This window comes from Lagenorhynchus albirostris, chromosome 3, assembly GCF_949774975.1.
Source record: "Lagenorhynchus albirostris chromosome 3, mLagAlb1.1, whole genome shotgun sequence".
NCBI lineage: Eukaryota > Metazoa > Chordata > Mammalia > Artiodactyla > Delphinidae > Lagenorhynchus > Lagenorhynchus albirostris.
In genome coordinates this window covers 158,749,389-158,777,090 of record NC_083097.1, presented here as the reverse complement: position 1 = coordinate 158,777,090, position 27,702 = coordinate 158,749,389, and the positions used below count along the sequence as shown (strand labels likewise).

The 27,702-nt window shown below is 51.2% G+C and overlaps 1 protein-coding gene and 1 non-coding gene across 12 annotated transcripts in view; one reads left to right on the top strand and one right to left on the bottom strand.

The window, feature by feature from the left end:
• The window catches only part of MYO9B (myosin IXB), an 89,571-nt gene that overhangs the window by 23,712 nt on the left and 38,157 nt on the right, over positions 1–27,702 (bottom strand). For 6 of the 11 annotated variants that reach the window (XM_060144672.1, XM_060144675.1, XM_060144680.1 and 3 more), the window contains exons 3-14: positions 22,219–22,313; positions 16,797–16,859; positions 16,219–16,318; positions 15,853–15,953; positions 13,798–13,927; positions 10,585–10,674; positions 9,143–9,259; positions 8,651–8,785; positions 6,463–6,584; positions 4,301–4,442; positions 3,402–3,606; positions 2,313–2,394 (exon numbers count right to left, since the gene is read on the bottom strand). In XM_060144672.1, the coding sequence (XP_060000655.1) occupies positions 2,313–2,394; positions 3,402–3,606; positions 4,301–4,442; positions 6,463–6,584; positions 8,651–8,785; positions 9,143–9,259; positions 10,585–10,674; positions 13,798–13,927; positions 15,853–15,953; positions 16,219–16,318; positions 16,797–16,859; positions 22,219–22,313 (1,382 nt within the window). Of the gene's footprint in view, positions 1–1,153; positions 1,244–2,312; positions 2,395–3,401; positions 3,607–4,300; positions 4,443–6,462; positions 6,585–8,650; positions 8,786–9,142; positions 9,260–10,584; positions 10,675–13,797; positions 13,928–15,852; positions 15,954–16,218; positions 16,319–16,796; positions 16,860–22,218; positions 22,314–27,702 lie in introns of all 11 variants that reach the window. The other 5 variants (XM_060144673.1, XM_060144677.1, XM_060144682.1 and 2 more) reach the window with 3 other exon arrangements.
• Positions 17,690–17,762, top strand: TRNAR-CCU (transfer RNA arginine (anticodon CCU)). Its single transcript has one exon. It is a non-coding gene; the product is annotated as a tRNA-Arg (tRNA).

Genomic DNA, 27,702 nt, shown 5'->3' with positions numbered 1-27,702 from the left:
AACGCTGCCGCCACTCCCTCCTGCACCAAGAGGAGGGCTTCAGCCGGGAGCAGCAGCCCACCCCAAGGAGGCTCCGCCCTCCCGGGAGGCAGGGGGCTGGGGCCACTTCCGGCTGAACAGAGTTTGCAACATGGCATCTCGGATCGCTGGAAAAGGCCTCACGTTTAAGAGCCTTTTGGAGTCTGTAAAAAGTATCAAGGGGCTACTGAAAACAGAAGACCGGGGAGGTCTCTGTGGGAAGCAGCAGATTGGTTTCTCCTGATGGTTCTGTGGGCTGCCTCCTTGTGGGCTTCAAGAAATGCCTTGGGAAGAACAAATTGGAATTCACACACGGATTATCAACCTGGGGCGATGCCGCCCCCTGCCCCCCATCCCCCATGCTTGGCTGTCCTGACTGGGGGAGGGGGCGCTACCGGCATCTGGAGGGTGGAGGCCAGGGATGCCTCTCAATTCCTTGCAGTGCACAGGATGGCCCTACCACAGGGTGACCCAGCAGAGTGCCAAGGGTGAGAAACCCTACCTGAAGATCCTTACCCCCCAAAATTCAACCTTATTAGCTTTCTATTGTTCAGTTGCCGTGGGTTCAGGGCTGAGCATACATTTTAGGTGTGAGAATGAGAATGGCTTAGAGACAAAAACTGAATGCTCGCGAAAAACGTCTAGATGACAAATGTTTTGGATAGAACTTCTAGAAATGAGGTGGTGATGGCTGCAGGATGAGCTGGGACCTTCTCTCTTTTGTAAAAATTCGTCGTTCCAGTTATTTTAAATACATGTTGAAGCTCTGAGCAGTTGGCCTGGGAAGACCCCGATCGGCAGCCCCCTGTCTGTGTTCCATGCACCATGCCCAGGGCCGGAATGGCCACACTTACCTCTGCTCCCTCACCCTCCAGGGAGGCACAGAGCAAAGACAACAGAGGGGTCACGTTTCACCTCCACACCCTGAGCGGTCAGTGCAGCGGCCAGAGCTCCTGATGACAACGAGGCCCTTGGCTCCAGCCCACACCCCCCTGACGTGGCCAAAGCTGGCGAGAGCGCCCCTCGGCTCGCCGATCCCCCTCTTGCTCTGGATACTGCGCTGAGCACCTCGGGTGACGGCTCCTCTGGGCGTGCCTCCCTGGTCTTGGGTTCGAAGGCCCTTGCTTCTACTTACTTCTTGCTTTCATAGAAAGCAATGATGTCCTCAAAAGCGTTAATATCGAACTCCTCAGAGCCGTCAAATGAGAAATCTAGCATTGAGCAGCTGAAAGGGAGAATCTGTATAAACTAAATGCGCTCTTGGGGCAGGATTCGCAGCCCCGGGGGCCAGGCCCTGGGGAGACCAAGTGGGTCAGGGGCCACTTTCAAATACTGGGACGTGGTTTATTTTTTTTTCTCTTGCCTCCTTTTGGGTGAAAAAGCTGATTTAAAAATGCACCTTTTTAAAAGCAGGAAAATGACACGCTGCTTTCAGACAAACGACATGGGGCCACTTACCTAGGTGCTAGCTCTACCTGCACACATATGCGTTTGTGAATCTCCTGAGGGAGTTTTTATTATAAAGTGTTCAAAAATAAAATGACTTTTTCATGTTTTGAAATTTAGTGACTCGCTCCTGGGGAATTTGTTGAGTCTTGAGAAAGAGGTTGGGGACTCAGCTGCCCCAGGGCCTTTGCACATGCTGCCCCCACGGCTAGCACACCCTGCCTGCCTTGTCTGGCCCAAGTGGTCCCTTCTCAATGTAGCCTGCCTCTCTCAGGCTGCCAGAAGGGTCCCTCCCCTGGCTTTGTCATGGCCTCAGATGTCTGTCCAGTGTAGCCTTTTTTAATCCTGGAAGCACAAGCCTGCTCACTTTTACACTCAGTAGCAACTGGGGTACGTGGAGGACCCTTGGCCATTGCTAGGTGGCCACAAGACACCCTTATAAGCAACGGTGCATCTGTGTTTCTGACTGAGAGTGAAGGAACTTAGCTGATTGGCTTTCGGGACACCCCAGGCAGGCTAAGGGCGGAAGTGCTCTTAAATCAAGCTTGTTGCTCTGTGAGACCAGCAGCCCTTGGGCCCCACCCGCCAACGGTCATGACCGGCCATGAAAAGCTCCTTTGTAAACTGAGCCGCCCACATCCCCCTAAGGCAGATGATGCACGAGGCCTGCCTCGCAGAAATGCGGCCACCAGATGCCGTTACTTCTGGGTCTTTCTTGTTCAAGCGGCTGCTGTGTTCCTTATTCTGGTCAACCCCGACCTGGGTTCAGAGTGTCGGGTTTCTGGCGCCATTTTAAACAATGCCGCTGACTACTGGCTTCACTTGGGATAAATCAAGGTCTCGCTCACCGGTACAGTTTTTCCGATGGGGTGCTGGCTCCTCTCTGCAGCTCTCCCAGGTGACCTCGGGCACCAGAGCTGCCCAGACCTGCTGGGGACACAGAGCAGATGAAGTTTGGGGGGTGGGGGTCGCTTGTAGCTGAAGGGCTTTGTAACTTTTCCATGGAGGCTGTGATCCTGACTTGAGCCCGTTTAAAAAAAAAAAAAAAAAAGGGCCTGACACTCAAATTTGGGCAGAACGGGGAACTGTGAAATGTTCCATTCCCCACAAAACAGCATCATCTATTTCCTACTTCTCATAAAGGCTTTAACCTTTTGGTCCTCCTTTAATAGACACCCTTCCTAAAATGCCGTGGTTGGTATCTCGAGCTGAGTGACCCTGGGGGAGCCACTCAGCTCTTCTGGGCCTCAGGTTATCCTCACAGAAAAGTGGTGACACACCTTCCTGCCTTGTGCGGATGAGGTTAAATTATACACCCCGCTACAGACTTTCCGTTTGGGACGATAAAAGACCTTGGGAGCTAATTTACAACAGCCAAGGCATGAAAGCAACCTAAATGTCCATCAACAGATGAATGGATAAAGAAGATGTGGTATATTTACACAATGGAATATTACTCAGCCATAAAAAGAATGAAACAATGCCATTTGAAGAACATGGATGGACCTAGAAATTATCATACTAAATGAAGTGAGTCAGACAGAGAAAGACAAATTTTATATGCTATCACTTATATGTTGCATCTGAAAAATAGTACAAATGAACTTATTTACTAAACAGACTCATAGACATAGAAAACAAACTTATGGTTACCAAAGGAAAAGGGTGGCAGGAGGGATAAATTAGGAGTTTGGGATTAGCAGATACAAACTATTATATATAAAATAAACAACAAAGTCCTACTGTATAGCACTGGGAACTATATTCAATATCTTGCAATAAACTATAATAGAAAAGAAAAAAAAAAGAGTTTGGGGAGCCAGATAGAAGTGCTGGTTGTACAACCTTGGGAATGTGCGAAATGAAATGAAAATTTACTCTTTGCAATGGACTATGAGTGTCCTCTTCTCAACAGTGACCTGTGGGGACCCTCCTACCTGCAGCCTTTTCAGCCCTCTCGGCCCGCAGGCGCCCGGCCTCCCGGAGCACGGCCATGGCCTGGATGGCAGCCCGGAGCACCGCCCAGCGGAACACGGCCACGGGGTCCATGCCGATGAGCTCCCGAACGTAGGAGCTGTCGCTGCCCCGCAGGAGGGCCACTATGTCCGGCCGCATGTAGTCCATATTCTTCTCCCGGAAGTCCTGGTGGGGGGTGGCAGGAGGGATGATGGAGGCGGGTGGTCCCTTGCCAGTGCTGGCCGAGGCCCTAGGGGCCAGCATGGGAAGGACTAGTGGGCAGTGCATCTCAACAACAGAGACGTGGCTCCTGCCGTGGAGCCCTCGACAGTAGAGCCAGGGGTTTGACACTGGGTCCGAGAGCCCTGGAACTTCGCCCAGCAAGAGCAATAAAGAGGAGGGACGGGGCTTCCCTGGTGGCGCAGGGGTTAAGAATCCGCCTGCCAATGCAGGGGACACGGGTTCGAGCCCTGGTCCAGGAAAACTCCACATGCCGCGGAGCAACTAAGCCCGTGTGCCACAACTACTGAGCCTGCGCTCTAGAGCCCACGAGCCGCCACTACTGAAACCTGTGCGCCTAGAGCCCATGCTCCGCAACAAGAGAAGCCACCGCAATGAGAAGCTCGCACACGGCAACGAACAGTAGCCCTCACTCGCCTCAACTAGAGAGAGCCTGTGTGCAGCAACGAAGACCCAATGCAGCCAAAAATAAAATAAATAAATAAAGGTATAAAAAAAAAAGTTTAAAAAGAAAAAAAAAAAAGAAGAGGGACAGAGCAAGTGCCAGAGGGAAGGGGCCTCCAGGGTACCCACGCAGTCCCCTTCCCGCCTCCCAGGCAGAGCGTGACTTGACTGATGATGGCAGCGGATGGCTGCGTACCTTGATCTGATATTTCACTTTCCCTGCGAAGTGCTGAATGATGAACGCCGGCTCCATGACGGGGGTGCCGAGGAAGTATCTGTTGTCCTCATGCTGCTGTTTGAACTTGGCCAGCAGGGTCTGGCTCGTGGCGTGGGGAAAGCTGGGAAGAGGATGTAAGACCTTTAACTGCAGGAACTGCGGCCGGTCACCCACTCTGCGTTGCAGGTCGCGGGCCCTCCGTGGATGAGGTGGGCGGGTGCTTGGGCTCCTGCAGGCTGAGCACGTGGCCGAGGGCCGGGAACCTGCCACCTGGCTTGAAGAGGCTGTGAGCAAAGTGATGCACTTGGGGCTGCGGAGCAAACTTGGACCAGGCAGAGCAGCCCAGCGCTCACGCGAACGTGCGGTCCAGGCAAGACTGGGACCTGGGCCTGCCGTGGGCAGCTCCTGGAATAATCCCAGGACGGGGTGACTTCTGGTCTCAGGTCCATCTGCCCCTGGGTGCTGTGTCTTGGAGTGGGTCTTGCCCGTGTTCCTCTGTTAGAGGGAGGGGCCGGCAGAACAGGATGAAGCAGGGAGGGGGGCTGGGGGCAGAATAAGGGAGCTGTTGTACCTGGCTATTTTGGCCTCCCAGGAAGGAAATGCCACAGCCAGCTTTGGCATCCCTAGCCTCTGCCCAGCCTCACCGCAAAACACGGGCAGAAAGACGTGCCTCCAAATGCCTGATGCCTGGCTCCGTGGCTTAACGGGGGGCAGAGGAGGAGATTCTCTGTAGCTACAAGGCACATCATTGCCAGGGCCAGGGTGTGGAGTGTGAGAGATCCATTCACTCAGTTGTGGAAATAAATAACATTTTAACACACTATTTTAGAAAATTCAATTCAAGCCTTCTCCGCCCCTGCCCCCATTCCCCCAACTCCATGATGAACTAAAATAGCAAGACTTTCTTTTTTTTTTTTTTTTTTTTTAAAAATAGCAAGATTTTCAACAAAGACAAATCCGATCCTGCTCCGCCCCGCCCTGTCTTGCACACTTCCCCCAGATTCGGCTCTGGGAGTTTCCTGGGAGTGATGATTTAGCCCTTCCTAGCACCCTGCCTCTTCCCTTGTCTGAACATTCTCTCCGCAGATCCCGGCCTAGGATGGATGTGTCCTGTCCTGGACGGGACTTGGTCTGAGACAGGAGGTACAGCTGATTCACACCAGCCCTGAGGGGACTTCAGCAGCAAACAAGGGGCCTGATAAAGTGGTTGATAAAAAGACTGTCCCCATCTGGACCCCCAGAACCTGTGAATGTGACCTTAGATGTAATCAAGTTAAGATGAGGTCATCAGGGGGAAATTCCCTAGCAGTCCAGTGGTTAGGTCTCGGAGCTTTCACTACCGAGGGCCCGGGGTTCAACCCCTGGTCGGGGAACTAAGATCCCACAAGCTGCGTGGTGGTATGGCCAAAAAAAAAAAAGGGAGGTCATTAGGGTTGGCAATCTACTAGGACTGGAGTCCTTATAAGAGGGGATGAGACAGAAAGAGAGAAGATGATGTGACTACAGAGGCAGAGATTGATTGGAGTGATGCAGCCACAAGCCAAGAACACCTGGACCCCCAGAAGCTGGAAGATGCAAAGAAGCATCCTCCCCTAGAGCCTTTGGAGGGAGGGTAGCCCTTCCCACACTTTGATTTCAGCCCACCAATACTGATTTTGGGCTTCTAGTCTCCAGAACTGTGAGAGAATACATTTCTGTTGGTTTAGTCTGTCTGCGATTTCAGGAGCTCTGGCTGGGTGACCAAGCATGAAGCACCTTAAAAATACCTTCTCCAGCCTTCATGGTGTCCTGTGGACGAGGGGCGGCAGGCTTGGTAGACAGTCTCGTATCTGGGCCCGATTCCACGCCCTGCCCTTTGCAAGGACGCACCAAGCCCATGCCCAGTTTCTAGATTCAGGTCCCCCAATATTTGCCCGAGGACTCCCAGGAGGGTGTGTTTCCAAGTTCACAGCTAACTCGAGTGTTAATATTTCTGTGGTGGATGGTACTGTATTTTGCAAACGTGAGGTCAGGATTTGTGGCCGCATGAGTCTGAGCAACTTGGAAGTTCTTGGGATGGTATGGATTTGGGGTGAGGCTCTGGGGCTGCAGAGCCGGAATGGTGCCCGGGTTTGCGGACGCACTGGGCCGTGGACACTCACTTGCTCTCTTCATCCAGGAGATAGAAGAGGCCGGTGGGCTTCTTGCTGATCAGATGTATGCAGCCAACGTTGTCTGTGTAGTCGATGTTGTGCCACGAGATCCCTTCGCTCTGGTACTCCTCCTGCAGGGTTCGAGGGGTATCCGGTAAGTTCATCATCTCATGGACATGTTAATACTTATGTAGCACACGTCATATAAAAAACATTTTATTTACGCATGCTTGTACATATTTAAATATAAATGTGCAAATAACATAGAATGCACATTAATGTACCAATAGGAATATAACAATAAAACTATAAAATTATTCAATAAATGAACAGTTAGCCACAGGAATGCACATTGTCAAACATCTACAGTAGGTCCCCTACGTACGAACCTTCAAGTTGCGAACTTGCAAAGATGCAAACGTGCATTTGCATGTCCAATCACTTAAGTTAGTTCACGTGTCTGGCGTACATTGTCACATGCGTGCATCCTCTACAAGTGGTTGTGCAGCTTGCCCTCCGTCTCCTGTTGCTGACGATCCTTCAGCTCTACCATCTCCCACCTCCTCTCCCTCCTCCAGTCAGTAACCCTTCTTTCCTGTTCACTCGATGCCAGCCTCTGTATGCCAGCTGTGGTACTGTACTACTGTACTTTTCAAGGTACTGTACTGTAAGATTAAAAATGTTTTCTTTATTTTTTGTGTTTGTTTTTTTTAAATTAATTTATTTATTTTTGGCTGCATTGGGTCTTTGCTGCTGTGCACGGGCTTTCTCTAGTTGCAATGAGCGGGGGCTACTCTTCGGTGCGGTGCGCAGGCTTCTCATTGTGGTGGCTTCTCTTGTTGCGGAGCACGGGCTCTAGGCGCGCGGGCTTCAGTAGTTGTGACACATGGGCTCAGTAGTTGTGGCTCGTGGGCTCCAGAGCACAGGCTCGGTAGTCGTGGCGTACAGGCTTAGTTGCTCCGTGGCATGTGGGATCTTCCCAGACCAGGGCTTGAACCCGTGTCCCCTGCATTGGCACGTGGATTCTTAACCACTGCGCCGCCAGGGAAGGCCCTGTTTGTTTGTTTTTTATGTATTATTTGTGTGAAAAGTATTATAAACCTATTTACAGTACAGTACTATATAGCCAATGGTGTTAGTTGCATACCTAGGCTAACTTTGTTGGACTTAACGAACAAATTGTACTTACAAACGCGCCCTCGGAATGGAACTCATTCATAATGTAGGGGATTTACCGTATCACAGCAAAGTGCTGAAAATCACACGTAACCCCCGCCAGGGGTCAGCAAGCTTTCTTTGTAAAGGGCCAGATGGTAAATATGTTAGGCTTTACAAGTTAGATGGTGTCCACACGATGACTCAGCTTTGCTGTCGCAGCGTGAAAGCAGCCACAGATGCTATGTCCACAAATGAGCGTGGCCACGTGCCAATAACTTTGGGCGGCCCCTGCTCTGGAACTGCAATGTCTGATAGTCATATAATGTGAGAGACCCATGTCATTTCGAACTTCTAACAGCCATGTTTAAAAATGTGAAAAGAAACAGGTGAAGTTAACTTTAACAATATACTTAATTTAACCCAACATACCCAAGGTGTATGATGTATGTCAACACATAATTGACATAAAAAATTACCAACAAGGCATGTTACATTCCCTTTTTGCCCCCAAGCTATGTCTTTGCAATCCGCTATGTATTTTGCATTTCCTGCACAACTCAATGCGGACCAGCCATATTTCAAGCGAGAAATGTGACTTTCCGCCAAGAGACGTAATAGTAAAATTAGCTAAGCATCTCTATAAACCCATCAGTTTTCTTTCCCCATCAGAATCAGTCATGGGAAGGATGATACTTGGGTAAAGACGGCTGGTTATTTCTCAGTGTGAAGACGCGTTAAGACAGGATATCTTTGTTGTTGACTGAAGCAAATCCTTACAAGGCAACTCAGTTTCTCTCCCACCAAAAGGACTTTCATGTCTGAGCAGAGAGAAGGTACAAAATTGAGCTGTGGCTCCAAATATCCCTGCCGTTTGCCTCATCCTGGGCTGGGTGGGAATGTTCCCAGACTCTCCCTTTTTTTTGCAGAGAAAAATTCTGGGGCGGGTTTGATGACAGACCAGGTCCCAAGGGAGATCCCGGTTCTGGCTCATTCTTTTCCTCCTTGGGTGGGATGGGCGAATAAGATGATATGTCCTTACCTGCTCCAGTTTGAAAATGTGCTGGTTGAAGTAATACTGGAGCTGCTCGTTGGCGTAGTTGATGCAGAACTGTTCAAAACTGTTCCTCTCAAAGTCTTCAAACCCAAAGATGTCGAGGACCCCAATGGACAAGCACTTGGGGAGACAGAGAGAATGGTTATTACTGGTGGGCCCTCCCTCAGGAGCAGCCTGTCTGCTGGTGAGGGCCTTAGAACCCGTAATATTAAACAAGGAGCCCTGTGGTTTTTTGATTTTTGGTTTTTGTTTTGTTTTGGGCCACGCTGCACGGCATGCAAGATATTAGTTCCTCGATCAGGGATTGAACCGGTACCCCCTGCAGGGGAAGCCTGGAGTCCTGTGTTTTCGTTCTGTGCTGGGCCCTGAGAATCGCATCCCGTCGGTTCCCTGGCCCTGCCCTGGGAAGAACTGGCCTGTGCCCGACCAACTGCAGCTGACGTCATGGGTTGCCTGCCGAGGGGGTGTGGTCCTCACCGAGACGGACTCTTCCATGTCCTTCTTGTTGAGGAGGGCGTGGTTGATCCGCAGCACGATCCAATCGAACAGGGCGCTGTATAGTGACTTGGCCATGGAGTCGCGGGCGGTGATGGCCTGTGGGTACAGAGTGGGTGGCACACCTTGGCGGGTCAGGCCCTGAGGTCTGTATGCACAGGCGGGGAGACTGAAGTGGTGACTTGAAACACCCAACTCATCTGACAAGCCTCCTTCTCACTTCGCACGCTGTCCCGTCAGCTTGGATGCCCTGGTCCACCCAAGCGTGAAGCGTGAAGCCCTGACCTGGCAGCCTGCGGTTGGGCCAAGTCTTTCTCATGGGCTGGCTGGCCTCAGAGCACCCTGGGGACTGCTGGGGTGGGAACGCAGGCTCAGGGAGGGCACCATGGGAGAACGAACCAGGAGGCTGGGCTGGGTTCAAAACCAGGTCCCTTGCGGTTCTGGGAGCACCATGGGCCCCACCACTGGGTGCCTAAAAGCAGCGATGGTCTTTACCACTTTTTAAAAAGGCTTTTTGGGGTCTAATTTACATACAAGGAATTCCTTCTTTGTATGTTCTCAGATCTAAGTTGTGACAAGACTCACTTGGCCTACTCTCAAGATCTAGAACGAGTCCCTCTGGTTTTGTGGAAATGGAGCCGTGTAGGACGCAGCCCTGTACGTGGTCTTTTTCTGCTCAGCTTGGCGCCTCTGGGGAGCAGCCGTGCTGCAGGCTCAGGTGACCTGCGGCACCTTTCACGTACCACGGCTGGGTGCCTTTGCCCACAGGGGCTCCAGCTGTCTGCAGTACCCACTTCACCCCCCACTGCGGCTAGGTACTTTCCTGCTGCTCCCCAAGCTATAAGTCTAGAGGCGTAAAAACACACGAAAAACACATCACAGAGAAAACATCGAGGCTGGCGCAAAGGCCAGGGAGAGGTGCCTTATCAGGATTTAGGGACCCACACAATGGTTGTAAAGGTCATGCTCAAGCCCTGCGGTCGCAAGTTTTTCGGGCAAGGGCCTGTGAGTCAATAGGACCAGCTTTGCAGGCCAGTTCTGCTGCTGCAGCAGGAGAGCAGCATGTGAATGAACGGGCGTGGCTGTATGAAAATAAAGCGTTATTGACAGAAGCAGGCAGTGGGCTGAGTTTGGCCTGTGGGCCGCAGGTGGCTATCCTCTGCTGGTGAGAACCAGCGTGCCCGCTGAGCAGCTGGACATAGACACCACACACGTGGCCCCGGCTCTGGCCTATGAGCTGTACAGGCTGCTTTGTGCCACACCTGAGCTCACATGAAAACCAGAGTGTTGCCAGGGTTCTCTGCTGTCACTTTAGGGGCAGGAAAAACACTACCCATGCCAGCTGTCCCTGAAGACTCCCCTTCTGCCCTGTGTATTCATATTTTCGGGCCTGGCACCTCACAGAAGCCCAGGGCAGCACTCACCTCGCTGAGACTATAGGGAAGGATGAGTTTGTCGTTGGAGGTCACTGTTTTTCTTTTGGTCAGAACTTCCACTAAGATTTCTCGCTTCACCTGTTTCAGGGTCAAGGGGTGGGGGGAAGGGATAAATTAGAAGCTTGGGATTAACAGATACACACTACTGTTTTTATATAAAATAGATAAACAACAAGGTCCTACTGTATAGCACAGTGAACTATATTCAATATCTTGTAATAATCTATAATGGAAAAGAATCTAAATATATATTCATACGCACACACAAACACACATATATATATATGAATCACTTTGCTATACACCAGAAACTAACACAGCATTGTAAACCAACTATGCTTCAATTAAAATAATTAATTTTTTTAAAAAAAGAGAGAGAGAGAGAGAGAGAGAAGGGGAGGAAAGTTGGAGAGCTCAGGGACTGGATCCTTGTGTCACTGAGGCAAGGCGTGGGGAGGGAGGGAGAAGGACACCCAGCAGCTGGGCCGGGAAGTGGGCCCAAAGCCCACCCTCAGGGCTGCCAATCCACAGTGTGTGCTACGCTTGGTGTGTCTCAAAATTATCACCACCCACAGGCTTGCTCGATGGCCCTGACAGTGTGGTCACACAGGCCTGGGTGTCACTGCGGGCCTCGGGCCCAGGTGCTGCCTGGTGACCTGTGTTAAAGCTGTCGCTGTTGGAGCGGGTTCCTGGCCTGGGTGCAGGGGCTGGGCAAGGGGCCTGGCTCTCCCCGACTGCCGAGTCCCATCCATGAGAAGTCAAGTGTTGGGGTAGCAGAGCAGCCCCGGTCTCCCAGCAGACGTGCTCACTCAGCCTCATGAGCACAACAGGAGCTGGGGTTCCCTGACGCAGGTGCACTTTAAGAGCCACAGATGGAATGCATGCTTAGAAAACAGCCTCGGCACCACAGGTATTTGGGGCTGGGTCATTCTTTGCTGTAGGGGGACTGTCTTGTGCATTCTATGACGTCAAACAGCATCCCTGGCCTCCATCCACCAGAAGACAGGGGTACCCCCCAAACGACACCAGACACTGCCCAGCGCTCCTGGGGTTGAGGACAAGTGGACGAGGGGATGGTCCAATCACAAGATGACCTCGCTGATCAAAAGATGATATTTAAAAAAAATTATAGTTGATTTACAATATTATGTTAGTTTCAGGTGTACAGCAAAGTGATTCAGTTTTATATACATATATAAACCATAATTTTGAAGAGCCTTCCAAGTGAGGGGTTGAGGTGGGAGAGCCCCAGAGGGAGTCCTTCTGAAATGAGGAAGGGTCAAAAAGATACCTGTACGCCAATGTTCACAGCAGCACTATTTACAATAGTCGAGACATGGAAGCAATCCAAGTGTCCGTCAACAGATGAATGGATAAAGAAGATGTGGCACAGATACACAATTGAATATTACTCAGCCATAAAAAAGAATGAAATAATGCCATTTGCAGCAACATGGATGGACTTAGAGACTATCATTCTAAGTGAAGTAAGTCAGACAGAGAAAGATAAATATCATATGATACCGCTTATATGTGGAATCTAAAAGAAAAGGATACAGGCACTTCCCTGGTGGTCCAGTGGTAAAGAATCTGCCTTCCAATGCAGGAGACGCGGGTTCGATCCCTGGTCAGGGAGCTAAGATCCCACATGCCATGGGGCAACTAAGCCTGTGAGCCACAACTACTGAGCCCGCACGCCACAACTAGAGAGAGAAAACCCACATGCCACACTAGAGAGAAGCCCACGTGCCACAAGGGAGAACCTGCATGCAGCAATGAAGATCCCACGTGCCACAACTAAAAACCGATGCAACCAAAAATAAAAAAAAATTTTAAATAATTAAAAAAATGATACAAACTTATTTACAAGAGAGAAACAGAATCACAGACATAGAAAACAAACTTATGGTTACCAAAGGGGAAAGGGTGGGGCAAGGGATAAATCAGGTGTTTGGGATTAAAATATACACACTATGGGGCTTCCCTGGTGGTGCAGTGGTTAAGAATTCGCCTGCCAATGCAGGGGACACAGGTTCGAGGCCTGGTCTGGGAAAAGCCCACATGCTGCAGAGCAACTAAGCCCGTGCACCACAACTACTGAGCCTGCGCTCTAGAGCCCACAAGCCACAACTAAAGCCCACGCGCCTAGAGCCCGTGCTCCGCAACAAGAGAAGCCACCGCAATGAGAAGCCCGTGCAGCGCAACGAAGAGTAGCCTCCGCTCGCCGCGACCAGAGAAAAGCCCGTGTGCAGCAACGAAGACCCAACGCAGCCAAAAAAAAAAAAAATAATAATAAAAAATAAATTTATATAAAAAAATAAAGTATACACACTACTATATATAAAATAGACAACCAACTGTATAGCATATAGCAAGGGGAACTATACTCGATATCTTTTAATAACCTATAATGGAAAAAAATCTCTCACTTATATATGGAATTTTAAAAAACGAAAAGCAACCCCCAACTCCCCCCCAAGCTCACAGATACAGAGAACAGAATGGTGGCTGCCAGAGATGGAGGATGGGCAAAATGTGTGAAGGTGGTCAAAAGGCACAAACTTCCGGTTATAAAATAAGTCATGGGGATGTAGTGTACAGCATGGCGACTGTGACTAACATTACCGTATTGCATAATTGAAAGTTGCTAAGAGAGTAGACCTTAGAAGTTCTCATCACAAGAGAAAAGAAAACCCTGTAGCCACCTAGGGTGACAAATGTAACTAGACTTACTGCGGTGATCATTTTGCAACATATACAGATACTGAATCATTATGTTGTATACATGAAACTAAAATAATGTCGTATGTTTTTTTTAGTTTTTTTTTTTGCGGTACGTGGGCCTCTCACTGTTGTGGCCTCTCCCGTTGCGGAGCACAGGCTCCGGATGCGCAGGCTCAGTGGCCATGGCTCACGGGCCCAGCCGCTCCGCGGCATGTGGGATCCTCCCGGACCGGGGCACGAACCCGTGTCCCCTGCATCGGCAGGTGGACTCTCAACCACTGCGCCACCAGGGAAGCCTAATGTCGTATGTTAATTATACCTCAATTAAAAAAAAAAAAGAAAAAGAAATGAGGAAGGGACACAGAAGAGATGGTGGGGGGAGGAAGCAGGCAGACAGGCCCCAGTTTACAAAAGCGCAGTCAGTGAAGGAAGTTCTGGGCCTTGGTGGCCGCTGTGGCTGAGGACAGGGGCCAGTACCTTCAGGAGCTGTGACAGTGTGTCCAGCGCCGCAGGGGGCCCAACCTCCAAGCCTTCGTCTCGGCCCGTGGCTTTCTTCTTATAAGTGACGTTGCCCAGGTACAGGATGGCCGAGAGGATGGAAAAGATCCTGGGGGAGAAAAGGAACCTAGGTCGGGGCACCTTCCCCAGTCGTGAGACAGCGATAGTTTCCAGTGAACTGGGCCCAAGTTTCCAGTGAACGAGGCTGAATTCGTAAAACCAGCAATTCCAGTCAGAACACACGAAATTCGAAAGATGTCCAATTCTCCACTGGGGACTCTCTTTGGGGAATAGGACTTGGGAGGCACATATCTCTATTTTTTTTTTTGGTGGTAGTGGTGTTGGGCGGGAGCTTAAAATTTTTCTTTTTATGGAGGCATAACATGCATACAAAAAAAAAAAGAAAAAGAAAACACACAATTCCCCAAGTATAGAGTTTTGATGAAGTGTCACAAAATGTACAGATGCCTGTAACTGGCACTCAGACCAAGGAATAGAACATTTCAGGCCCTGGAACCAGCCCCACAGAGGAACCACTGTCCTGACATCTAATACCTCTGTGAACCTGACTTCGGTGAAATCACGTGTACTTGCATCTGGCCTCTTACTGAAAAGGTGTGAGACGGGGGAGCCAGGCGTGTTACCGTGTATAGCACATCCCTTCTTAATGCTGCCGACCAGCACTTCTCAGCCTCCGCAGTGCCGGCACCTGGCTTCTACCTACCCGGCCCCCCGCCCACCCCTGCAGTGTGACACTCCAAAATGTCTCCAGGCAAGACCAAGTGTCCCCTGAGGGCAGAATTGGGGCCCCAGTGAGAACCACTGCTGTGTGTGGGGTTGTCCAGGTAGTCAACAAACTGGGGTCTCATTTTTGTACAGCCCCTTAGCTAAGAACGGTTCTTAAGGGAATTCCTGGTGGTCTGCACTTTCACTGCCGAGGGCGCGGGTTCGATCCCCGGTCAGGGAACTAAGATCCCGCTGCGTGGGGTGGTGGGGAGGAACGGTGCTTCAATTTTTAAGGGGTCGTTAAGAAAGAAAACAGAATGCAAAGAACATGCCACAGAGACCACGTGGCCCACGAAGCTGAGAATATTTACTATCTGTCCCTCTCCAGAAAGTTTGCTGGCCCCTGCAGGGATATATCACGATGTGTTTATTTATTTAACCTCTGGCTGGTGGGCATTTGGGAGGGTTTCCAGGTTTGGGGGCTGTTATAAACAAGGCTGCTGTGTGCCTTCATGTGCGTGTCTCTGGGTGAGCAAATGTATGCATTTGGTTGTGTACACACATCCGTAGTAGGAACTGCCGAATGGTTGTCCACAGCAGTTGGCCCCATTCGTGCCCCCCTAGCACCATGCTCGGCAGAGATGTTCCCTCTGGGTATCCTGGTTGCCCGGGCAGGTGTGGAGAACACCCTGTGTGGTTTTGAAGAATTAAAACAATTTTTAATTGTGGTCAAACACACATCATATAAAATTTGCTTTCTTGACTGTTTTCGAGTGTATGGCTCTGTACTGTGAAGTATACCCACACTGTTGGGCAAAAGCCCTGTGGTTTTTTGTTTTTTGGGTAAATATACCTGAGTAAATTTTATTTTATTAGATTTCTTTCTTCATCTACTGAGATAGTGTAGTTTTCTGCTGATTAACAGAATCTGTTAATTAGTCTGCTAATGTGGGGCTTAAAATTTTTAAATGATGGAGGAATTCCCTGGTGGTCCAGTGGTTAGGACTCCGTGCTTTCACTGCTGAGGGCCCGGATTTGATCCCTGGTCGGGGAGCTAAGATCCCACAAGCCACGTGATGCAGCCAAAAAAAAAAAAAAAAAAAAAGATTTAAAAATGATGAATGACCTCTGAAAAGCCCTGTGGTTTTAATTGGCATCTCCCAATGGCTAATGACGAGCATTCCCTGTCACTGCGCTACTCTCCTTAGTGAGGCTCCTACGAGGGGGTGGGTCACATCTCAGAGGGACTGGTAAGCCCCAGGGGGGCCTGTGTGGGAGATGGCAGGGCAGCTGGGCCCGCCCACTTACTGCTTCTTGGTGGCAGGGAGGAAGCCCACCATCTCCATGGCCTGCTTGAGTCTTTCAAAGTCATGCTTGAGGTCCTCCCCATCTTCAATCTTCAAGTTATGCTGAAAAACAAAGTCGGCAGTGCTCTGGGTACTTCTGGGCTGGTGAGGGTGGCGTGAGAGGATGATTTTGGCCGGAACTGATGGGGTATGGCCCAGGACGTGGGGAATGAATGGGGTCCTTTATGCCACCCCCCTCTGGGCCTCCTTGGAGTCGGTTTGGGGGCTAGAGAGGGCCAAGGCGGACGGCCTCTGACCTCCCAGCAGTGCGTAAAGAGCCCGTGGGGAACAGAGGCTGCATTTGTGGTTGGGTCTCGGGGCTGTTTACCTGGTTGAGGTAGAAATAATCTTCAGGTTGCTTGAGCTGAAATTCCTGACGCTCTTCCTCGCTGACGCCAAGTAACAAATAATAAAACACATGGTAGTTCCTGTAGGTCAAAATTAGGAGAAAAAAGTTGTTTTTGGAGGCCGAGTGACAGCTACTCTTCAAACCACTACTAATACTGCTTTGGAGACCAGGCCAGGGAGGAAACAGCAGCTCGACTATGTACAAATTTGAGACAATAAGTCGATTCTTATAATGTCTTAAGAAAAAAAAACACACACAAAAAAACAAACCCAAAAATCAAACCAGGAGCTTCTCCAGCGAGTAGATTCCTCGGGTGGTGGGCATATGTCTTGCCCACTGGTGGATCAGAGATGCTTCTAATCTAACCACATTCTTGCAGACTTCTGAGCACCTACTCCAGTAAAAGCCCCGGGGAGGCACAAGAAGGTGGCAAAGCTCACGCCCCCAGGAGATCCGCCATGGCCTCCTGTAGATTTCCCCCATCTCAGGACATCTGCTTCTCTCCTTCATAGGGAAGAAGGCAGATGTGATGGATCACCCAGGAAATATCCCCCTACCTCTCATCCTTCTCTTGAGAGACCAGGCGAGACTTTTCAAGCAGGTACTTTTCGACCACAGCTCTGTCATCAAGAGGAAAAAGAAGGACAAGTGTTACACGTTAATACTGTTTCCTTGAAGAACAAGAGTGATTTGTTACCATGGAAAAGCCAGCTGCAGATTAACATCCCTGGACCCACGGTAAACACAGGGACCTAAAGGTAATCACCTTGAGTGTGGTAAACAAGCAACCTAAATGTTGAAAATCTTACTCTAAAGGTAAATACAATCATCATAAATGTGCCTCGCCCTACGACTACCATCTATAAAAATAAGGAACCTGGGCTGGCTACTTCTGCCCTCCAGACCAGATTTGGGATGACAGCTGTATGGAAGCCCAACCTGGCATCACGCAGGATGCCCCACAGGTGGCAGGAATTGAAACGATTGGACCCATATGCCCACTAATAACACTGGAAGGTTGAACCCTGCTCCCACCATCTCCCCAGCCATGAAATGTTTCTCTAATTGAAAATCGAAATACAAGATAATGGATTCACTTTTCCATTCTTTTTGAAACAACTTTATTGATGATTGATACACGATAAACTGTACCTACTCAAAGCACGCAACGGGATGAGTTTTGACTGGGTCCTTTCACGTAATTTTCAAAAATAGCTTTATGAGGCATAATTGATGCACAACAGACTTACAGTGTGTGACTGGATGAGTTGTGACACATGCAAATCCCTGTGAGTTCACCACCATGACCAAGATAGTGAACACATCCATCACCCTGAGAAGTCTCTGTGGGACCTTTGTCATTTCTCCTGCCACCCACCCCCAAGCAGCCACTGACCATCCCCTAAAGATTAGTTTGGATTTTCTAGAATTTAAAAAAAAATAGGGGATTTCCCTGGTGGTCCAGTGGTTAGGACTCCGTGCTCCTAATGCAGGGGGCCCAGGTTCGATACCTGGTCAGGGAACTAAGATCCCACATACCGCAACTAAGCCCTCGCACCACAACTACTGAGCCCGTGCACTGCAACTAGAGAAGCCCGCGTGCGCAACAAAGAACCAGCACAGCCAAAATAAAAAAAAAAAAAAAAAAAAAATAAATAAATAAATAAATAAATAAATAAAATAGACGCATTTAGTATCTACAGTACAGCTGACCCTTGAATAACACAGGTTTGAACTGTGGGTCCGCTTATACGTGGATTTTTTCAATAGTAAATGCTACAGTCCTACGTGACCTGAGGTTGGTTCAATCCATGGATGTGGAACCAGATACGTAGGAACCATGGATTTGGAGGAACCTCAGATACAGAGGACCAACTCTAAGGAATCTTTGGATTTTCGACGAACCCCTGCATTGTTCAAGGGTTAACCGAATATCGTATCTGCTTACTTTCACTCAACCCAATGATTCTGAGATGCAGCCACATTGCCCCGTGTATCAGAACTTCATTCTTTTTTATGGGTGAAGAACAGTCTGCACGTACAGACACACCACATTTTGCTTATCTGTTTATCAGTTGATGGACATCTGAAGGACCTGGGTCCATGAGGCTATGTGGGCTCTGGGGCAGGAATAAGGCATGTCTGCGGCCACATCCTCAATGCTAACAGAGACATCAAACATTCCTTGGAGATCTGCTACGAGGTTCTAGGCACTGTTTGGCAGGGATTCAATGACCTGGATTTAAATGTCCCCAGGTATGGGCACTGTGGCTCCCACCGATGGACTGGATGAGGTGCTAAAAATTGGGAGAGGCCACACGTTGCTTGGGACCCCACAGGAGGAAGGTGGCCTGGCAGGGACCTGAGCCTGGCAGTGGCCCTGCCTCTCATGGGATCCACTATCACCACGTGTGTGAGCTGTACAGGTCTGCAGGTCATCCTCATCTGAACCCATCTTATTACACTGAAGAGGAAGCTGGTGCCCGAGGGCTGGCAGGGTCGGGCCCCTGGTCCAGGGCCTGCCGGATGCTGCCAGCCTCTCTCACAGGATGGCAGTCTTCTGTCTGCAGCCTTGCACAGACACATGCACACATACAACCTGCATGGGTGGGTTTCCAAGGGCTCAGACTGTGCTGTCTCTTCTTTCAAACCCGTATTTTCTTCCATTCCTTCCACTGGCCAGTAACCTGTAGTTCTCAGCAGTTTGTTTTCCTGCGGGAGGAGGCTGTGTCTGCTCCTACACTCACATTTTCATCTCAGTCTGTAGCCGATTCCCTGTACTGTGTCGGCATATGGGGGAGGACAGCAACCTCTCAGGGGCACCGAGCTGTCATTTGACTGGCCATCACCTCTTCCCTTTGCTGATCATTCTGGGAGCCTAGGCCCCTACGGGGGTCTTGAGGGAGCCAGGGATCCCACTGGCACTGAACCCTTGAGCCCACAGGAAGACGAGGCCTTGCGAATTGGGGAACTGGGGGAAGACTTGGACTGCCCCTCACCCTTGGCCTCAGCGGGAAGTGGCATCGAGAAGTGTCACCTGCCCAAAAGCAGAACCGGGTCTGGGCCTGCTCCTCGTGAGCTGGCGGCAGCTGCTCCCTGGACAGGAAGTGTACCTCCCTCCTCGGAGTGTGGGCAGGCCACAGTCAAGGGCTGAGGCAGGACTTCCTTTCCTGAATCTGAGGCCATAGATAGGACTCTGAAGCTGGCCTATGAGGTCCAGCCACCCAGGGCCACAGGAGCTGAGCCTGACAGGAGCTGAGGTGGGACAGGCTGGCCACTTAGCTGAGGGCCAGCCCTGCTGGTGTGCTGGATCGAATGGTGGCCCCCAGAAGACATGTCTACCTGGAACATGTGACTGTGACTGTGAAAAAAGGTATCTGCAGGTGTAATTCAGTGAAGGATCTGGAGATCAGATCTTCCTCCCTGGTCCAGATGGGCCCTAAATCCAAGGACAAGTGTCCCAAAAGACAGAAGAGGAGATCACAGAGAGACTCAGGCGAGAAGACCACGTGAAGACAGAGGCAGAGATTGGGGTGATGCGGCCACAAGCCAAGGATGCCTGGAGCCCCCAGAAGCTGGAAGAGGCCAGGAGGGATCCACCCCTAGAGCCTCTGGAGGGAGCGTGGCCCTGCCCACACCTTGATCTTGGACTTCTGACCTCCAGAACTGTAAGAGAATAAACTATTGTTTTGAGCCAATCGGTTTGTGGTACTTTGTTTCAGCAGCCACAGGACATGAAATGGAGAATGCAGGAAGGAGAGATCTGGGCGGAGAAGGTGGGGGGCGGTGCCCACTGGCAGCAAAGGCTCTGGCTTCTGGCCTGCAGAGCCAGCCTGGGACCCAGGAGAACATGTGCAGCCTTTTGGTGTCTCTGCTCCCAAGAAGCCACTGGAACTAAAGAAACTGTTTCTGTGTCCTCTACCCAGTAAGATACGCTGGGCTTTTCCTGCTGGTCAGAGGCTCTGCAATGTGGCAGATACAACTGTGCAAAATATGGACCCATGGGAGAAAAGCAGATTTAAAATAAGGAGTGAGGGGGAACTCCCTGGCGGTCCAGTGGTCAGGACGCGGTGCTTTCACTGCTGGGGCCCGGGTTCAATCCCTGGTCGGGGAACTAAGATCCTGCAAGCCACGCAGCACAGCATAGAGTAGATTAGAGTAGACTAGACTAGAATAAAATAAAGTAAAATGAGTGAGTGTCTTTGTGGAGAAAGGGCTGAAACCTGCGGGGCAGGTGGGGACAGGTGGGTGGCTCCGCCCATGCAGATGCCAAGCTGGGCCCAGCAGTAGTTGGGAAGGGACCACTGGACAGCCCATGGCGGGGGCTGAGGCCCACTTCCAAGTGTCCCTGAGGGCTAAGGGGCCAGAGCAGATGCTGCGTTTATTGAGGGTCTCTCTCCTGCACTACTGCCCATCAGGGCCTGGGCAGTGGGAAAAAGGAAAGAAGCCAGAGGCTGAAGGATTTGGGAAAATAACATTTCTGTCCTCGTCTTGAACAGGCACCATCAACTGAAATGGTCGTCAGTTAGGTTTAGATGGACAGAAGAACCTGGATACTCTGAAGTCCTGGAGGACCTCTCCCTTCCTGAAACACCGGCGCCTTCTCACGGCCTCCGGGGGCCTGTTGCTCGGGTCTCCCCACGTCTAACATTTAAGGCTTCTTATCCTGATGCTCAGAACATCACCTGGAGCCTTTGCAAATCCCACTGCCACCGCAGATCCTCACATCAGAATGTGGAGGGGGTGGGCTCCTTCGAGCCACCAGGCAGTGGACTGTGCCGAAAAGCCTTTTTTTTTTCCCACTGTGAAATAGTTTTATTGGCTCATAAGACCTTTGCCTGTTAGAAAAATACCCAGAACCCTATGCAGTATTAAATCACAATTACATTTTTTAAACTACTTGAAACTACCCAGAATATAATTTTTTTAAAGAAAAAAAATCCTGTAGTATTAAATTCTGAAATGACATTATGACAAAATAGATAATTCCTTGTAACATTAACTCATTGCATAAAGCTGCCAGATATTTTCATTAGTATAACCATTGCAGAGTGCAAATGGACACAATTTCTTTCTTTTTTTGGGGGAACACAATTTCAACATGACACATTTAGCTGAATTTAACTGTGCCCTCACCTAAGGAACTCACATTTCTGGCACAAAATGTAGACCTGTTTTAACTTCCACCAGGCAGTCAACTTCACAATCCAGTTACCACCTATGGACTCATCCACCTACTCATCCATCTGTCCATCCAAATCCATCAATCTACCCACCAGCCTCTCATGAATCTACCCATCCACCAATGAGTCCATCCATCCATCCATGAATCTATTCATCCGTCCACCCATCCATGAATCTACCCACCCAACCATCCATCAATCTATCCATTTTTCCACCCATCCATCCATCCACCCACCCACCCATGGATCCATCCATCAATCTATATACCCTCCCTCTCACCCACCCACCTCCTTTGAGTACTTCCCTGGACAACTGCCTCACTTTGCTACCCAGCATCACGTCTCCTTCTAGCTAAAGGGGCATGTTTGGCAAACGCCAGAGTCCACATCAACTCTCCCTGTGGCGTCCTTAGACTCACTGAATCAGAAACATCAAGACCAGGGCACCTGTGGCGTGCCCTTGCCTGCTCTTGGCAAACTCTATCATGCTAGGACCTCTAGCTCATTATACTTACTCCGTGGGTGCCTGGGCCCACGGGGCTGCCCTGGGGAAGGTAGGGTTGGTTACGAAGGTGCCGCCCTTCCCCCACCCACACTCCCACCTCGACCCACCGCTCAGACTTTCACATCAACGACTGAACATCACACTTGCTTCCCTGTACGATTCACAAATGCCTGCCAGCCCACGATTTCAGCACCCAGCTCTCTGCTGGCTCAGTCCTGGCAGCCCGCTGCAGGGAAGCTCAGGACCTCAGACCGAGGGCTGAGTGCACAGCCTGGGCAGCTACAGACTCACCCTCTCACGATGCCGCTCTCCAGGTAGTTGACCTGGATAAATTTCCCAAATCGGCTGGAATTGTTGTTGTGAGCCGTTTTAGCATTCCCGAAAGCCTGGGAGGAAAACAAAAGGAGGTTTTCAGGTTGTGAGGATGAAGTTTCTACAGGCCTCGGCCTGGAGCCTGGGGGCTCCCTGGAAGTCACGCAGAGACTCCAGGAGAGACCTGGAGAACAGAAAGGTAGGTAGCCCCAGCGCATCCCACGGGCTTACTCTTTATCTCTGTGTTTGGGGGTGTGGGAGGGGGGTTCAAGTTTTAAGTCCTGGACATTAGAAATGCCAATCGTCAGAATTCTTTTTCAGTAATAACTGTTCACGTAGCAAACTCCGGCCTGTGGGCCAAATCCAGTCCACTGCATGTTTTTGTATTGCCTGTGAGCCAAGAGTGCTTTTTACATTTGTAAATGGTTTCAAAAAAAACACCCCTAAAACCCAAAAAAACAAAAAAACCCAAGATGAGTAATATTCCCTGCCATGTAAAAATCCTATTCCCACGTCAGCGTCCATAAATGAAGTGTGTTGGCACACAGTCAGGACCGTTCATTTACTGGTTGTCCACAACCGCTTTTCTGCCGCGATGGCAGGGTAACTGTGACAGAGACCATCTGGCCCGCGAAGCCAAAAATATTTATTATCCAGAATATTTACTTCCAGAAGGAGTTTGCTAGGCCCTGGGTTGATACGGGCTCCAGGCTGGACACCTGCAGTGTGAGGGAGCAGACGTGGGGACAGGTCCCAGGCTGGAGGGGTCCTGCAATTCCATGGGATGACAAGCTGGTTCACTGCAAATTTTTTTTTTAAAAAATTGGGGTAAAACTAGCATAACATAAAACTAAGTTTTTAAAAGTGAACACTTCAGTGACATTTAGTACATTCACGATGTTGTGCAACCATCACCTCTATCTAGTTCCGGAACATTTCCGTCACCCCAAAAGGAGACCCGTCCCCATGAGCCGTCACTCCCCAACTCCCTCCCCCAGCCCCTGGTAACCACGAATCTGCTTTCTGTCTCTGGATTTGCCCGTTCTGGACATTTCACATAAGTGAGGGCATACTCTAGGTGGCCTTTTGCATCCGGCTTCTTTCCCTCAGCCTGATGTTTTCGGGGTTCAGCCACACTGTGGTAAGAATCAGGGCTTCATTCCCAGTATATAGAGGAAAGGCTGCATAGTGCTCAGAGCCTGTGGCTTGGTCAAGTCCCCGTGGGGTCTCCCATGTGACCACCATCCAGATTACAACAGGGAACACCCTCTGTCCCCCACGAAGGTTCCTGGGGTACCCCCTTTCCACATGGTACCCAGACAGGGAGAACAGCCAGGGAGAGGGTGTGGTGGAGCCTCGGGGCGCACTCAGGGCAGGAAAGGTATCTGGGGAGTGGGGTTCCCTGTTTTGGGGGAGTGAGAGGCCAGTATAAGAGGTGGTGGTGAGGCCGGGCAGAAGAAGGGAAGAGGCAGAGATGGCATGGCGGGGGGTGACACCCCGAAGTTACACGCGCAAAGGGAAGCTTGGCAGAAACGAAAAAGGTGTCAGGCTCACACTGTTCCCGTTTGAGGAGGCTGAGCCGGGCAGAGGAGGTTGGAGGGAGGAAGGCGGCAGCTGGAAGGAGGTGGGAAGGCCACTGCCAAGGTCTGGATATGTGTGTGGGGGGCGGGGGACAAGGGCAGGGTGCAGAGAGGTGGCCAGGCTCTCAGGGGAGCCAGGAACAGGGAGACACTGAGAGGAGCCGGGATTTTCTTGAAATCCTCATTCTGCAGGGGGGATGGATGCAGGTCCCTCATTGATCAGAGCTTCTGGTGTGCGACCGCCTGAAGGCAGAAGCCCCATAAAAAAGCATCTGCTGGAAGGCCTGGGGTTCTTCCTCGGAAAATGGTTCCATTCAGCAGAGCCTGCGATCAGGGCTGAGGCCCCCCGGTTGGGCCCAGGCGCCTGTCACGCTCTTGGCTGCTCAGGTCACAGGATGAGTGACTTCCTGCCCGGCTGCCCCTGGGGCTCCAGACCCCAGAAACGGGCCTCGCTGTAAAACCTGAACCAACTGCCAAGTTGCCAAGCAGGGGAGTGACAGAGGAGGCGGCGGCCCCAGAGAGGCAACCCGGCCCTGACTGCAAAGCGGGTACCTTCAGGGTGGGGTTGGGGGAGCCCTTTGAGGGGGGGTCTCCACCTGGCCTGGTGGAGCAGCACCGAGCTTGAGAAGGTGCTTTCTGGAGTCAGACAGCAGCCACAGAGACCACACCCCCTCCTCTTCTTCACAGCATCCTGATGTGTGTGACCGAGCTACAGGCCAGCTGCTGGGGGCCAGGCCACGGTCTGCCCTGCTCTCCTGACCTCAGCACTGCTGACACTTGGGGTGGGATCCTTCTCTGGGGTGGGGCTGTTGTTCTGTGCACTGTAGGGTCTCCACCCACCAGATGCCGGTGGCATCTGGGACAACGCAGAACATCCCCAGAGAGAGCCGAATTGCCCGAGTTCAGAAGCACTGCTGTGTACAGATGGAGGTAAAAGGGGTTTGCAGGGTCGGGTCGTCTGGGGCTCCCTCCTGTCACGAGGGTCCCCACGCGCACTGCAGGCGTTGATGGGCTCCCTGGCGAAGAAAACTGTCTTTCCAGGTTTAACCTCCTGTTCCCTCTAAGTTCAGCTTTTAAAGGGGTAAAGCCCATGGGGTAAAGCCACAGCTCTGAGAAAAGCAGACAGCAGATCTGTCTCCTTTCCTTCCAGACCCCGCAGGGTGGTGTCTGAGCTGAGGACAGACCTGCTTTGTGGTAAAATGAGCTCCCACGAGCGAGCATGCCAAGTCCTGCATGTCCTAACTTGAAACAGATGGCAGAGGGGTGCCCGACACCGAGTGGGCTCCCTCCAGGGGCAAGTCCTAAGTCCCTGCAGTGCCTGTGTTCAGGGCCTCTGCAGAGACAGCCCAGAAATGCACATTTGCATCCGGAAGAGCCGTAGTGGTCCCTTCTGAACTCGGGACAAGTCTCTGTGGCGATTTCTAAGGAAACAACCAGGCCTGGCGTCCTGGGGATAAGAGGGAATGTCTTCGGGATGTGAGGGCCCACCATCTCTCTGGTTCTGCGATTACCAGCGCGGGGCCTAGTGACCTCATGCGTCTGGTATGCGGTCTCAACACACTGCGACTTTTCAAAGCTGATCTAAAAATATCCGGTTGGTGCTATTATACGTCCCTTAGAGGAGGAGGAAATGCTGGCCTGGCACCCGAAGCCAGGGGAGCTATTGTGTAGCTGTTCTCGGGGCCGTGCACTGCCTCCAAGCACAAGGGTGGCTGGTGTGCCCGGTGGATCATGTGGGGTTGGGGATGGATGGAAGGGGTGAAGCGGGACCTGGGTGCCAGCAGTGATGCCCCTGGCACTGGCGCAGGCGCGGCCACATGCTCATGCTGTCTTCCCATCACGTCAGACGATCCACGGCTCTGGCAAAACGCTATTCGAGAAAGGCCTCTACTTTCTTTGAAATGCTTTTTTTCCCTTTTATAATATAAAAGACATGTTTCTAACATAAGCTGTACACTTGGAAAAAAAGATAGAACCATGCTAAAAGTTTACCTAACGAAAGGGAAAAACCATAAAGAGATGACCCATTAATTCAACCCCACCCCCAAGCACGGTTTCTAGGTAAAATGAACGAAGCAGCCGTACTCCGACTTCCTCAGATCATGTGCCCCCTCCAGGTGGCCCCCCACCCCACCCTGACAAGGATGCCAAGAGCCAGGGGATGTCTGGCTGTCTTCTAACTGCCTCTGCCTTTGAGGTTCTCCTTTGGGGAGACTAAAAAAGCTTTTTTAAATCAAAGACGTCCAGGGTTGGGGACTTCCCTGGTGTTCCAGTGGTTAAGAATCCGTCTTCCAATGCAGGCGACACCGGTTCAATCCCTGGTCGGGGAACTAAGATCCCACCTGCCGCGGGGCAACTAAGCCTGCGCGCCAGAACTAGAGAGAAGCCCGTGCACCTCAATGAAGCGAAGAGCCTGTCTGTGCACCACAACGAAAGATTCTGCGTGCTGCAACTAAGACCCAACAGACCCCTGCCCAAAAAAAAAGACATCCAGGGTTGAGCAGCCTACATAGCCAGAAATTTCCAGACGGTACATTTTCTATCTAAACAGGATGGCTCTTCTCTCTGTTGGAATGCGCAGTAAGTATTTTAGGAAGAACGGTGATACAACATCAAAGAATGACCTGTGGTGTACACCAGCCCCACGCCAGGGGTGCTGTGGGCTTGTGACTCTTTCCTTTGCTCGAATTCCTCTAAGGGACAGACCTGCCTTCCTCATTTCCGATGAGGAAACTGAGGCACAGAGAGGTCAACTGACCTCCCCGAAGTCTGCCCCGACCCCCAACCCACACCATGCCCGTAGCCGCTCAGTCCCTGGTCCAGGCTGGTTCTCAGAGCTGGGAGCCAGGTGAGCAGGCCTGAGACTTTTCGGGGCGTCTGTCTACCCCGGCAGCCCGGCAGGTGGATTCCCGAGCCTTGAGTTCACACCTGGTCTCTTGTGCATCCCATATGAAAACCGGACAAGCCTTGAGACGGACTGCATTAGGCAAACAGTGTTTTGCTTTCCGATTTCAAAACTGAAAAGCCCCATTGAATGAGCTCACCAAGGCAAACGTGCTTGCTATCTCCTGTGTTGACAGTTGACCCCAGAGAAGGGGTTTCCCTGGAGAGAAGTCCCTCAGCCTCACCTTGCACGGTGGTGGTCCTTCCAGCCAGGCGGAGGTGGCCTGAACTGGGATAACTCCTTTGCCCTCAGATACACCTGCAGCCGTCCTCACTTGCTGCGGTGGTTTCGTCTTGGTTGTGGGGTTGGCCTTCTGTTTTCCTGATCTAGCCGCAGGGACGTCCCTTCCCAAGGGTGTGGTGCTTTTGTACGCGTGGTTTCATTCGTTCACTTGACAACAACGTATTGGTCGGCTGTCGTTGTGTCTGGCACCGTTCTAGCCTCAGAGAGCCCCCTCCCTGGTGGTGCTCCGACAGGGACACCCCCTCCACGTCCACCTTGGCCATGGCTCAGATGTCACCACCTCCCGACACCCTGGAGGCTGCCCACTGCCTCTCATGACCTTGACACTGTCCCTCCCCCTGCGATGCCACATCTGGGCGGAGCCTCTGTTCCCCACCCCGGGACCACAAGCCATGCCATACAGGACTTCCGAATCTCTTGTGTCCAGTCAAGGCCAGAGAGGAGTGACCACTGTTGCCAGGAGAGGCTGCGAATGGTAAGAGAACACTAGCAAATATTAGGCCACTGTGAAGCCTAAAAATGGGGCTGAAAGGGAGACTGTCTCCCGCTCACCGGCCTGCAGGAGCCCTCTTGTTCCAGCCCTGGGTGTGGGTGCAGAAAGGCAACACCCGAGGGTGACTGGGAACCAGCCCTGGCACGGCAGCCCCACCGCTGGAACTCGGGCTATTTTATTTTCCCAAGTGCTCTCCAAGTTCC